Source organism: Microtus oregoni, unplaced genomic scaffold (assembly GCF_018167655.1).
Source record: "Microtus oregoni isolate MIOR12 unplaced genomic scaffold, Mior012 000032F_ref0000030, whole genome shotgun sequence".
NCBI lineage: Eukaryota > Metazoa > Chordata > Mammalia > Rodentia > Cricetidae > Microtus > Microtus oregoni.
The window spans coordinates 7008144-7022799 of NW_024543091.1; the positions used below are offsets into that span (position 1 = coordinate 7008144).

The 14656-nt window shown below is 40.8% G+C and overlaps 1 protein-coding gene across 5 annotated transcripts in view; it reads right to left on the minus strand.

The window, feature by feature from the left end:
* Nucleotides 1–3766: 3766 nt before the first annotated feature.
* Nucleotides 3767–14656, minus strand: part of Myo6 (myosin VI) — a 132836-nt gene continuing 121946 nt past the window's right edge. For 2 of the 5 annotated variants that reach the window (XM_041679385.1, XM_041679383.1), the window contains 6 exons: nucleotides 14522–14560; nucleotides 12988–13091; nucleotides 11931–12062; nucleotides 8984–9010; nucleotides 6035–6253; nucleotides 3767–5526 (listed from right to left, as the gene is read on the minus strand). In XM_041679385.1, coding sequence (XP_041535319.1) covers nucleotides 5327–5526; nucleotides 6035–6253; nucleotides 8984–9010; nucleotides 11931–12062; nucleotides 12988–13091; nucleotides 14522–14560 — 721 coding nt within the window. In that variant the 3' untranslated portion in view covers nucleotides 3767–5326. The remainder of the gene's footprint in view (nucleotides 5527–6034; nucleotides 6254–8983; nucleotides 9011–11930; nucleotides 12063–12987; nucleotides 13092–14521; nucleotides 14561–14656) is intronic. The other 3 variants (XM_041679386.1, XM_041679384.1, XM_041679387.1) reach the window with 3 other exon arrangements.

Below are 14656 nucleotides of genomic sequence, written 5' to 3' on the forward strand. Positions count from 1 at the left end.
AGGATGTGGAGAAAGGGGAACACTCCTCCATTGCTGGTGGAAGTGCAAACTTGTACAGACCCTTTGGAAATCAATATGGCTGTTTCTCAGAAAATTGGGGATCAATCTACCTCAAGATCCAACAATACCACTCTTGGGCATATAACCAAAGGACGAGCAATCATACCACAAGGACATTTGCTCAACTGTATTCACCGCAGCATTAGTAATAACCAGAACCTAGAAACAACCTAGATACCCCTTGACTGAAGAACAAAGAAAATTGGTACATTTACAAAATGGAGTACTACTCAGCGGAAAAAAAAAAAAACCAACATCGTGAAATTTGCAGGCAAGTGGATGCAACTAGGGATACAGGACTTTCAATTTCCTTCCTGTGGCCTCAGAAATGAGGAGTTTTCATCCCATCCAGACTCCAGTCTCCCCACAACCAAAGATATGTTACCTGGATAAGAATGTCAAATTGCCAGGTGTTGCCAAGGTCACAGAGTGAAGAATAATGGAAGGATAGACTGACCCAGTCCCATATCCCCAAAAATCCCAAATGCAAACAGAACTGTAAAAAGCAAGAGAAAGACTTACATAAGGAGAATTATCTACCCCTTCCTATCCTAACCTGCTTATCCACATTTTAGTCCTATGCTAAGCAGTGTAGGACAGGTTTTTAGAGAAAAGCTAAGTAGGTAAGACATTCTATACAATGTGAGGAAGCATCCCATTTTAGGCTAAATGCTCCTTACTCTGTATATCAACCATCTTTTGGCATCTGGGAAAAAAGCAGTGAAGACAGACATTAGTCTACTTCCCTTTCAGAAACCCAGTAGGTACATGAAGACTCCTCACTCCTCATGGAGTTATACAGACCGGGATCCAGGGGGAGCAAGAAAGGTTCTGCACTCCTCGTAAAGACATACAGGCCGGTGTTCAGAACCGTAGGGAGGATTCTTCGCTGGGCCACCAGATTTTACAAACTTTCTCTTCTCATACGTTCGTCAGAGTCTGGGGTGAGACATCCAAGGCTCAAATGGGCTCTATCTCCTGGAGTGCCTGCCTGTCCGTGTAGTCACCCAGTTAGGGCTTTGTCCCCAACACAACATGCCTGAGAGTTACCAACAGTGTGGTATTTCATACCCTGTATTAACAGCACACAATACACAAGGATGTTCTACATAGAAGGCATTTATTCGAGTTTCCGGAATATCAGTATTTTAAGAAACTATTAAACACACACTTTTCATGAAGAAAAATTAACAATTACAAATAGACAAATTTCCAGAAGTGAAAAGAAGAGAGGCCACTTAATAAGCCTGTTTGTAGTTTCTATATTGATGAAAATTAAGATTAAAGATTATGCAATCTGGGATGTGCATTAATTTTTCCTAATTATCTACCGGGAAACTTCCAAGAATCAAAGTTGCTTCAGACATAGGCTACTGCTGGGGGAAGAAGACACTGATTGGGTTGCAGCAAATACTCAAAAGCTGTAGCTTCGACTCAGGCAGACTCTCTCCCTACCCTCGCTCGGGGCACACAGGAAGCCAGGGTTTTTCCTGGGCACCTCCGGTTCAGCTGCACCGTCCTTACCTGCTAAGATCTACACACCAGGCGACTCAACATCCAGCTTTACTAACCTTAATTTCCGTTCCTAACCTGTACAAAATGCCTCCTACACTTCAGCAAGGACCCAGGAGTGTTTCTCAGTGTTTCCCAATTGAGGTGCAGTCTTCAGGGGACGCACGATTTCCCTTCTCTTGCACTTCGGCTCATCTCTGCCCTCATGGCTACCACTGTTCCCACACCCTATCTGTACCCTCATTGTTAAATGTCCTCTGCCCTTTCTTCCCCCGCTGTTAGTGTATCTCTGGGAGAAATTAAAACTCAATCCTTCCAATTTTAGTATATGTGCTGCACGTACTGGCTTTGTGGGAGCCTAGGCAGTTTGGATGCTCACCTTACTAGACCTGGATGGAGGTGGGTGTTCCTTGGACTTCCCACAGGGCAGGGAACCCTGATTGCTCTTTGGGCTGACGAGGGAGGGGGACTTGATTGGGGGAGGGGGAGGGAAATGGGAGGTGGTGGCGGGGAGGAGGCAGAAATCTTTAATAAATAAATAAATTTAAAAAAAAAATAAAAACACACACACACAAAAAAAAAACCTCAATCCTTATTTACCGGTGGTAAGGATAAGCAGGGAAGTACAGGAACAACCCTTTGCAAGTTTTCCAGGACTGGTTGAGCAAACAAAACATTGCTTTCACTGTTTTTGCTACATAGCTGGAGCAAAGGCATTTATATCTTTTTCATGGTCTGGCAATAAATTTTATGATGTCCCTGGCTTTCTACAACTTTTTTCCACATAAGAAAGTAAGATTAGCATTAACTTAGCATTAACTGACTGATTAGTTCAATAACTATTCTGCTGGTCCAAGTATCTTAAAGCTATTTTAAGAAGCCAAAGGTCTACATATTTGAACCCCCTGAGAACCATATTAATAACCTGTGAGTAAAAGTGTCTCGAAAGGCCAGAGAGGTGCCTCTGTGGCAGAGTCTCACCTGCAGGAAGCCCGGGGTTCAATCCCCACCATGGAAAAAGCAACCTAATTCATAAAGATCACATGGAGTAAATATCTACTATTATTATTATTATTTTGCCTGTGTTTTCTACTGTCTAAATCTCACAAGCATCTCCTAGTGTTGCCTTGAGCTGTTTCCTTGGCTGCTCGTGAAACAAAAGGGTTCAAGGCCTGTAAAGAGTTTCTTCCAGGTCAGAGGAGAACCTGTCTCACTATAACACCTTTAGGGCAGGCTGATCCCGGCTAGTTTGCTTCTTTACATAGTCCTGTTCAGGGGTGGTCTCCCTGACAGTGAAGGGGCTGCAGCTTCTGAACATACCAGGCCTCTAGACACTCGCTGTTCTCACTGAGAGCACAGCTCCCCACTAACACACATCTCATCGGTGCTGCTGGCACGGGGCATTGTGTCACAGCTGAATTCAACAGGAAACACCCACCATCGATGCTTTACATTCTGTTAAAATGTACACACACTGTGGAAGAAACTAGAACTGAAAAGCATTCGAGAAATTAGTTCTTTGTGTTAAGTGTACTGGTTTAAAGTTGTAATTTTAAATGGTTGGCTAAAATAAGAGTTAATTGACCTGGATACCCTCAGTTCTTGCCCAGCCTTTGTGGATCTTAATCTACAAAACACAGATGAAATGCTGGGTCAGTGTCTTATAGAACACTGTTTCTGCTGTGTCCCCAAAAATGATGTCCTAAGGTTTTCCTGGAAACATCTAAGTACTGTGCTGTGACCTGTGGAAAGATCACACTTGCCCGAATTAGGGCAGTTCTCCTTCTTGATAAAATTAACTCGGGAGACTACTTGAAACAGATAAATTGTAGGAAATCTGGGTGACATAATTAGGAAGAAAGTGGTTTCACAATTAACTGTAGCATTATCAAAGTCAAAAACCACACACACACAAAGACTTTCAAAAATGCTTTGCTGTCCTGTATTTCCTCTAAATTCTTTAAATTTTAAAGTTCTGTCATAATAATTTCCACTTCTTGATTAATTTTTCATCTATTGCTTATGCATGGATTCGGAAGACACATAAAAGTGCTTCAGAAAATAGTGCTGAGCAGACAAGTGACTAAACAATTAGAACCTAGGTTTATTTTCAAGGACTATATTCATTGATAATTAGGAAATAACGCTTATTTTCTATCTTGCACAAATAAAGACACCAATCAAAAAAGAGAGATGAAAGAGAAACAACAGGTTGTTTATTTCGGTAACTACTCCTTCTGCCACCAATCACCGAATGACTGGACGGTGGGTGAGTGTAAGCAGTAAGACAACCTCCAATCCCATTCACATTTTCAATTATTAGCACAGGTGGGGCCATTTCATTTCCTTATCACAAACCATCACTCCCACAGTATCATAATAAATAAGTACTTCCGTACTAAAGCATTCTGAGAGGAGCAACTGTGACAGCAGAATCTGAGGCTTCTAAACATTAATCCCATCAGCTGGCAAGTATTTCCTAACTGAGATATCTGTCTAAGGAAAAAAAAACCCTAAAACTTCAAAGGTTAGGGTGTTTAAAAACAAAGGGAGTGTAGAGAATAGTTTTACTTTCTACTTTTATTCTAGAATACAAACAAAGACTCCTTTGGGCGTCACCGTAACTCCGTGATGTAGTTTTGTCTCTAAGGTCCTAACAGCCAAGTCCTAAGCATCAGCTCCAGCAGCTGACACCTGATCGGGAAGAAGGGCACACAAAAGGAGTGTTTTAAAAACCACCTGCAGCAGGAACAAGCTCGGCCTAAGCACAAGGGAGTCCGAGTTACGAAGTTTACAGAACGGCTCGACAGCGACCACATTTCAAAGACCAAGACAGATTTTTTGGGAAGGGGGCAGGAGAGATGTCTGAAGCAGCACACCAGCTTAAATCACATGAAATATCTTGGACAAGGTTTAAACTGAGAAATCACAATTGAGATGAAGTGAGGAAGGATTTGAATTGAGTCCAGTGAAGTCACAGCACCATCACAACCCTGTGTCCCTTCCAAGAGGAAACAAGGCTACATCAGAACTTCCAGTCACCCGAGTGATCTGGATTTCCTTTACTCTGCCATGAATTAGGGAGAGGAGATTACAGGAGTAACACAGAGCTCGGGAGAAAAGCGCCCTGTGTCCACTCGTATCTGCCCAGCACCTCTTCTGCACATGATACCTCCTATACACTAAAGCTCTTTCCAGAATCCCAGAACATGGCCTTCATCAAGCCTAAGCACACTACAAAAAGGAGTAAGTCCATTTCTATGGATTTCTGAAAAGGCAGACAAAATACAGCTTTTTAGACCAAAAAAAAATCTGTTCCCTAATCATTTTAAGTACCTTAATTCTTGCTCCAAATAAGCTAAGATTTCATTATTCCGGTTATAAAGGCACTGTACCATCCTTTAAAAAGAAAATAAAATATTTGAAATAAAAAAAAAAGCTCTTGTCCTTGAGAATAGTCACCGTGGACTTAAGGTGGTCAGTGTGCAGAACTTGAGAAGGACAGACTCTCTCAGGGGGCTGAAAGCATCAGAACAATGGGGGGGGGGGGGTCACTGCTGGGACCAGGACTATTCTGTTTCTAGGTCCTTAATCCACTACTTCAACCTTAATTAACCTTGAACAAATTAACAAATCGCATGATTAATAAAATCTGTTCACTTTGCATAAGGCGTTCTACCAGGAGCGAGGAAATGGTGAGCCTTCTGCCCGCCTCCCTGCCCGAGCTGGCCAGGCCAGGCTGGAGGCCTGCACCCTACTTGAGCAGGTTCTGCAGCATGGCCGTGGCATAGGTGGGCCGGGCCTGCCTGCTCTCGATGGCGCTCTGAAGGTACTGGATGCCTCCGCAGCGCTCCCAGATCTCTTCGAACTGCCTGGGCAGGATCTCAGCCCCGCGCTTCCGAGTCAGACCCGTCTCCTCGAGATTCAGCTCGCACATCTCCATGTCATCCTTGCCTGCAGACGGGAGACGTCACAAAATTACCATCTCTCTGCACAGAACTTTCCTGCGTGCTACTCTGGGAACACCCAACAATTCTCACAGCTTTCAGAACCTATAACTGTTTCTCTAAGCTGCAAATCGTATTCAGTTCTCCAGAAATCACCTAAATTTGCCCCCACGAAGGATTCTCAAAAATTTAAGACCCTACCATGGATCAAAGAAGTCATCAGGGTTAATAGGAATCCTGTGTGCCCTCGGAGCACACAGACAGAATTAAACACCAGTGACAGGTTTCTTAGGACATAGTTTTATGTTCTCTAAACAGGCATAACAACAATTTTGCTTTGTAAATCAATTAGTCAATTTTCCATCACCTGGAAATGGAACTGAATTGCAAAGCTCTGTCATTCAACTCTGAAACGCAGGGACTGACTTTATTATGTTGCATTATATATTAGAACGTTTCATCCAAGGCTTTGCAATCCTTTTTTGATTTTTTTTTTCTTGCGAATTTATACACACCAGCTACAAGAAGGATGGGTGGTTTGTCAGGGTGGAGTTCCATCTGCCGAGCAATCCAGGGTCCGTCGAAATGGGCATACCACCAGCCCTTTTTCTTGTTCTGAGGATCTTTGTACTGGTCAGCAGGGCGGATGAATGGGATGCGGAAGAAACGCTGCTGTCGGTTCATCTCAAGCTCCTGCTGCCTGGCAGAAAGCTGAGCTGCAGGGTTCTGCTGAGCTATTACACAGAACAGGCAATGTTACACCAGCCGCCCGTGGGAAAAGAAAACAGACATCATTCCTAAAATACACCAAGAATTTTAAAGGGGTGGGGGGAGAACAGAGGTTCCCACTAGTAAGTACATTTAAAATGCCAGCACTAGCTACCTCTTCGTGACTCAGATTCAGAGTGGGATTTCTTAGAATTGTCTTTGCTGAAAGATGTTTCTTGGCACTATGAATGTACACATATTCACAGACACACCCAAGCACTGTGTATATGCACAGTGCACACACGCATACTCAATTATTGTGCATATGTAACACATGGTATATATACACACATAGCCAGGCATGGGCAATGCACAGTACACACGCGCTCAAGTACTATGCACATACATGATACATAGACGCACACCCTCAAGCACTGTGCACACATAGCACACACACATTTAGGCATTATATACATGAATGGTATACAAACACATACTCAAAGATTGTGCACACATTTATGCATTGTGTATATGCATGGTATACATACATACACTCAAGCACTGCTCATACATGTTATACACATTCCATCATTGTGTACACACAAAAGTATGGTACATACACACACACACATACACACACAGGGGTTGCCGCCACCACCACCACCACCACCACCACCACCACCTCCACCACTGGCAACAAAACCCTTGCCTGGTTACCACAAATGACTTATTAGTAACCCCAAATTAATTCACATAGCAGGCAAGCAGTCTAGTACTGTTTTTTCTATAGGATTTCAGTTTAAAGCTGAAGAATAACTTATATTTAACAACTTAAAACTAAGTAAACAGTAATCTTTAAATTAGAAAGATTTGTTCATTTAATTATATTTTCCTCAAAAGGAGAAACCCATTCAAATTTTTTTTTTCTTTTACCCACTTTGGGCTTTTTAAAGACCAAAATAGCACAGATAACAGCATTTAGAGAAACATGCTCCCCCCAAAACCTACTTATAACAGGAAGCATGACCCTTTCCTCAAAAATATTTACTTTGAATGAGATTTCTCTTGGCAAAAAAAGCCCACTGAAATAAGTGGAAAGTGTATCCTATACAGGTTTCCTTGCCAATAGAAAGGAAAAACATCTTCCTTTTTACTAGTCCTAGCCCTTGCTCCATTCACACTGAAGGACTGGGCTTTTATTTAACGTGCAGATGTAAACACATTCCTAAAGTAATGGCTTTACATCCTGAGCAGCGTAATTCTGACGAATTACATAAAGCTGTTCGTATGCTTTATGTCTTAGCTTTGAAAGCAGAGGAACAATTCACTGCAGCTCTAAGACCTCAATGTGAAGATCAAAGAGAGTCCACGAAGGAGTACAGAACACAGAAAAGCCACACACAGCCATGTGGCTTTTCTAAGAACTTGCAAAAAACACCAAAAGAATGAAAATATTCCTGCTCTAGATTTTGCCCCGAGAAACAGCAACCGCTCATGGAAAGTTAGATTTAGTGAGGTGCAAATCAGAGAAAGCAAAAAAGCACATGAGGAGGCCACACACACCTACGGAAGAATGAGGGGCCAGTTTTGTTAGGGACATTAGGGCCCACATGGCCTTCAGCACAGAAATGGAGATTGGGTTTGTTTTCTTGTTTCTGTTCCATCCATCATACTTGGCAGCTCAGTGATCACACCTGAAGTTTAAAAGCTCTGGCTTTAGGCCAGCCAGGGGGACAGAAGGAGACCCCACCTCAAAAATTAAATAAAATTTAAATAAAATAAAATTTGAAAACAGCAACCTTTCTGGGTAGTGAATGAGTGATTGGAATTTTACCAGAGCATTGACAGTCCATTCACTGTTTTCTAAAATAACTGCCTCTCGAAGTTAATACCCTGAGTACAGTTATAAAACTAAACTTTATGGTAGCCTTATCTAGTAACATGAGACTTGAATTTTGTTGAGAAGAGCAAAGAACTTCCGTCAAGTTAAAAATCACCAGACATTAAAATCTTGAAACTAATATTCTCAACAGCTTGCTTTCCTCCAACTGTGTTCACTTTATAGGTCAGAGGGAAAGAAACAAGCCCTGGCCCTGGAGGGCTGAGGCCAGTCTGGGAGAGCTACACACTGAGATGATGCCTCGAACAACGAAACAAAAATATCAATTATAAGAAGCACTTAGAAAAACAGGCCCAACCAGCTGGCAAATGAACAGTACTTCTCAACTCTAGGAACTTACTATAGGCCAAGGTGACCCACAGGTTCTATGGACGGAAGGAAATGGGCATCCCAGGAAGTTATCTCCCTCTTCCTGTTAGCAGGTGTCATTATTAAATTTATGCATATTACTACACAGATCTCCTCAAATCTCCTTGGACAGAAACACAGTGCATCACAGTGTAGCATGTGCAACCAGCACCTGAGAGTTTTTTTTCTTTCCCCCGAGGTCAGCTGGGAAGGGAAGACAGCGTTTCGCTACAGTAAGAGGCGTACACACCCAGTTTTAAACGCATGAAATTTGGCAGATGGTACCATCGTGTAGTCAATCGTTGTTCTGCATACATGTTTTGGATTGATTTGAGAAAAATGCAGCATATCTCGTGTTAAGATATATCTTAATGTAGGCAGTTGTCTTTAATATACGGCAACTCCACTTACAACGTAGCAAAACGGTGTTTGGCAGAAAGTTGTTAGTACACTATAAAGGCATTTAGCCCTCTTCCGGTTAGCTCATGAGGCACCACCCTTGACTTACGTGAACTGTTCAAAAATGGCGCAAAATCTGTGAACAAATATTGTATGTTGAAGAGAAGATAACAACGCCAACGCTAAATGAGCATTTTTCTGACTTATAAATCTGTCCAGTCAATTGAGGTGGTGACCAGCATGCAAATATTCTGTCTGTAGCAAAGAACTCAAAGACTTGTCTATAAGACACGGTGTTTTGATTTTAAAAATGGTTTTAGAAAGCATAGAAAAAAAGATGGAAGGAAGGAGGGAGGGAGGGAGGGAGGGAGGGAGGGAGGAAGGGAGGGAGGAGGAAGGAAGAGAGAGAGGGAAGGAAGCTACTTTAATAATATTTTAGAAAATTCTGATTCAGGCACAAGAAAAGTACCAAAACTGAAAAATTATACTTCATTTATAATCTTGGCGCACAAAAACCTAACTCATAATAATAAATGCTACTGTTTTTAGACAGTCGAGATATTTTAATTTCTTCAGATTCCTTAAATCTTAAACTTGTGCCATTTTTATTTTAGAAACTTGGATTAACTGATTCCCAAAGTCATGGTTTGAAGAAACTATAAATATTCTCTGAGTGATCTGCACTGTCCAAAATTATTTTTGAAAATCTCTTCGTGTGATGAATGAGACAAGAGCATGCTCAGTCACCCAAGGAAGGAGACTAGAGCTCCTTATTCGCTGCTGCAGAAACTTCATAGTTTATCAACATATTACTCTCGTACTCGGGGACATCAAGTCTTGTTTTGGGGAATTATAAAGTGTCCTCATTTCATATTTTCAAGTGAATCCCAATACTTCTAAATATAAAGACCACACCACACAGAATTTTCTCCATTAGCCTGTGAAGCATCTGGATGCCTCCCGCCCCTTCCAGCACATTCCCCCATCAGACTGAATGTTACATGAGAAAAATACATGGAGAAAGGCAAGAAAAATACTTTAAAGGCAGAAGTAAATTTTTTGTTCTGAAAATGGTTCATAATTAATTTTTCTGAATGTTAACATATTGATTGTATTTGCATAAAATTCTTAAGTTTGTTTTTACTCCTGGATAGGACTCTTAAGAAATTTCGCTAACCTGATACTTACAGCAGCAAAATGCTATTTGCTTCATTTGGGAACAAGAATAGATTTTTTTTTAAAAAGTATCAAAGTTCAATTCAAAACTCCATGAAGTATTAGCAAACCTCCTTCCTTTGTGGTGCTCAGACTCAGATGTGTACATTTTACCAGACAATGAAAATCTGCCAAGGGGAAGGTAATCATAAAACATTTGCAGCAAAGAATAGGCAAGCTAAAGGAAGAGCCCATTGCTTTTCGGGGGCGGGGGGAGCGTTATATGCAAAACAAACAAGTTTTGCAGCAAAATCTTAATATGTAAACAATGAACAGGTCACAGAGCCATGCGCTCATTTTCTTTTTTTTTTTTTTTTTTTTGGTTTTTTGAGACAGGGTTTCTCTGTGGCTTTGGAGCCTGTCCTGGCACTAGCTCTTGTAGACCAGGCTGGTCTCGAACTCACAGAGATCCGCCTGCCTCTGCCTCCCGAGTGCTGGGATTAAAGGCATGCGCCACCACCGCCCGGCTCGCTCATTTTCAATACACAGAGCAAACACTGAAGGAGACTGTTGAACTCCATGCTCACTGGGGCTTCCACCTTTCCAAATTTACAATATCTCCGCTACAGATGGTCCCCACGCCCTCATCCTATTACGATTTGCTGAAAACTGCCCCAAACAATCACCAGCACTGTCTCCCTTGTAAGCAATACTGACCTCAATAACTCCTTGCAAGACCTGAGAAACACTGAGGCCCTACTAGTTAACTGAATTTTGCTAAATATTGCTTTTATTTCCTTGGAAAGTAGTGAGAATTTAAAACTATCCTCAAGAACTCAAGCTCAAAACATTGCTAAAGCCACATGGTCAAGTGTTGACTTTGATGCTAATCTGAATTAAGAACAACTATGATGGTATAAAAGCACCAAAGTGACAAATGAAATTAGTTAGTGCCTTAAATTTTCAAAAGCCGCACTGAAGAGATGGCTTGATGGATAAAAGCACTGGCTGCAGACCCAGGTTCAATACCCAGCCTACACAGAGCAACCAGCAGCCATCTGTAACTCCAGTTCCAGGGGATCCAATGCCTTCTTCTGGCCTCTACACCTGTGCACACACATACATCCAGAAAAAACACCCATATACAAGATAAAAACAATTTTAAAAACCTGAAGCTCTAGCTCCTATTACAGGTCCTCTGAGTCACTGGGACAGTCTGCTGAGCTCTGGTGAGGCTGCCCTGCCCCACTTTCTGGCTCAGGTGAACACTGGGTTCCTGCATCTAGGTGAAACTCATAGTACTATAAAATAAAATTTGCAGTGAACAGTTTTTAAATAGGACAATCAGGATGGTGTTAGAGAAACAAGAACCAGTTCTTTCCTTTCCTAGTCACCTGTAGGTATATATACCTCCATATTAAAAATACAAGTATATTTGATTATTTGAGGAACTATTCTAAAATCCAAGCTAAATTAAATTTCAAAATAAATTTTAGAAAATAATGTTGGTTAGCAACATTAAAATGCTAATTTTCATAGGTAAACTCATGAGCATCCAGAGTCAGCTGACCACAGTAACCTTGACATTTTCACATGTGACTGTTTTTGTGTGTGTTTGGGCTTTGCAATGCGGAGAACATCACATGCCAGGCAAGCACTGGACCCAGCATGTCACCAGCCTTCCACACAACATACGAATGTGTTTGTATGTGTTTATATGTGGAACTATGTACTTAGTATTGGATAACTCCTTATCAGACAGGTAATGATGGCTGTATCATGTTCACTAGATCACAATATAAGAAATTTATGTTGGCTATTTTACCCAAAAAATCACGTATAGCGACACACATTGCTATATGATCGACTTGGAACACTGAAAAGTACAGATTGGTTTTTACCGTAATCGGTAACAGACTTGGGAGCGCGCTGCTCCGTTTCGGTGTTTCGCTTCTTGTTCTTGGATTTCCAAGCGTGATACACTTTCAGTCTCCTGTGAAACTCTTCTCTGCACGCAGCCAGGAGCTCGATGTCTATTGATCACAGAGGAAGAAAAAATTAACACCTTGAATTATTCATCTGACATAATTATTCCATAGCATAAAGAGGTGTGTATGACAGGTTTGGGATTTTAACATATAGTGCGGGACGAAAAGTAAGCTAAAGGTGAGCATTTCACAGTCTTTCTCAATTATAGATTATTACTCACATAATATTACTATCCTATAACATCTGCTCAACTCAAGAACTCTAGACTAAATTGGTCTTTTTTATATGAAGAAGAAATTGAATCAGAAAGGTTTTTCCAATGTAAGGAATGAGAAAAATGTATCTAATTTAGTAATAATGCTGGATGGTTCGTTTTCATTGTCAACAGAAGATAATGTAGAATTTCATGGGAAAGAGTCTCAGCGAGGCACTGTCTAGATGAGGCTAGCCCATCTGTGGACATCTGTGGGAGACTGTCCTAACGGTGCTGACTGAAGTGAGAAGGTACAGTGTGCCACAGTCAGCCACATTCCCTGTGTGACACCAGGGCTAAGGAAGAGTGGACAGGCAAGGTAAGTACAACGTGTGCATCTGTTCTTTCTGCTCCTGGTGGTGGGTGTGATGTGACCAGTCGCTCTAGCCTCCTTGTCCTGCATCCTGATAGCCTGTGGCCAGGAACTATGAGTTACAACAAACCCTTTCCCCCTGATGTCCTTTTTGGCAGGGCCTTTTATCACAGCAAGAGGAAGGGAACTAGAACACATATCTTTCTTTCCATTTCGTGACTAAATTATGTCGTCATTTTCAAGGGAACAAAGAATAACAAATATATGGGCGTGGGGACTTTTTACACACACACATACATGTGTGCACACAGGTACACATATATGCACCCCACCCCAAACCTAGGTATTTCTCTTACTGGCATTGGTATTGGGCCCCTCTTTGTCACCTTCTCTATGCACTTACCACAAGAAGTATTGATTGTATCACGGAGCTCTGCATACTTCCATTTACTGAGATCATGTTTCTTGGTACCAGCAGCTGCCTTGGTAGCTTGTACAGCAGGACCTCTGTAATCATAAATTTTACATATATAAACAAGAAATACACTGACCAAGAGGCAGGCACTCAGAATCAACCTTCACAATTTATTTTAAGCTCAATGTAACAAAGAAAGAGGTTAGACCAATCAGACTTCATAACATAAAAAGAAGGAACACAGGTGTTATGGGAAACAAAGGCTGAGGAGCTAAAATCCTACCTCTTGGGTATCACACAAGTAAAGGCCAAGCCCATCCCTACCATCTTCTACCTGGAAAACTTCCCTCTTTAAAAGGACAATGAAGGCAAACTACCTGAGAGCAAGTGTGTAGTCTCTCACCATTTTTACACTTTGAAAGAATAACAGTCCCAGCAAACAGTCAAGATAGAGACATTTTATATGACTAGCATTATTGAAAAACCATCTTTGGAAATACATAATCCTTTTTGTGCCTGTTCTTGAGCTCTTTTCTTTCAGCTTGTTTGTTTTGTTTTATCTTATCAATTACATTATCAGTAATTGAAAATTATTATGAGTTTTCTGTTTTCTTTTGTTTTGAAAAGTCAACTTACATAATATATAGTTTGATAATCAGATATACATAAGATACCAGTACACGCATATGTGTGCACATGTATATCATGCTTTGATACATTCTGAGGATAATACTGGATTAAAATTTTATTGTATAAAACAAAACAACCACTTTTTATTCCTATTACTAACCCTGGTAAAAATGTATTTGGAGTTAGAAGTAGTAAATGAACTCAGTGCATGGAAATGTCTCCTTTCCCATCTCTGTATTATTAAAATAGTTAAACAAGAGTATAATCGACTGATTAACCTTATCATAAAGACAATCATACAAACATTAAAACAGTAATAGAATTTACCTGGTTTTTAAGACCTACTAACTTAGCACTTTATTTAACTTTGAAACTTTAAAGTTGACAAAATATTATTGATTCAAATGTACTTTTTAAAAAATATGGACTAGAGCTGGAAAGATGGTGCAGTCATTAAAGGCTAGGATCACAACCAAAAGAAATATGAACTAGATAGTAACAGGAGGTTCTTATCTAGAAATTCAACTCACACCAGTGGTTTTGAAGTAGTGTTAATGCTGCAGATCCACTCTTACTCCCCATCCCCCTCAGCCAGGCAATGTGGCTCCGGAATGAGGGAGAACACTCCCAGCCCCCGGGGAGATGAGGGAGAGTGAGACCCAGCACCAGTGAAGACTCGCCCCATCTAAAATGCCCCTGTGCCCCCAGTGAGAAACACGGGTTAGAAGAAAGCTGCTTTCTTCTGTGTTAAAATGGTATTTCTCAAACAGAAATGTTACATGGGAAGTTAGTGAGCCATTCATACAACAGATTCTAGTCCAAATAATCAAAAGGAATTTAAAAGTATGATTTTTGTAGTAAATATTTATTTCTGTAAACACACTGCACTAACCTACTCAAAATTTCTGACATTTCTTTGGCCATTTGTTCCCTACAAGAAAAAAAAATGATAATATAATACAATTATATACATAAGGCATAGCACATAAATTGCTTAAAATATATGAAAATACAATTAAGTTTTAAT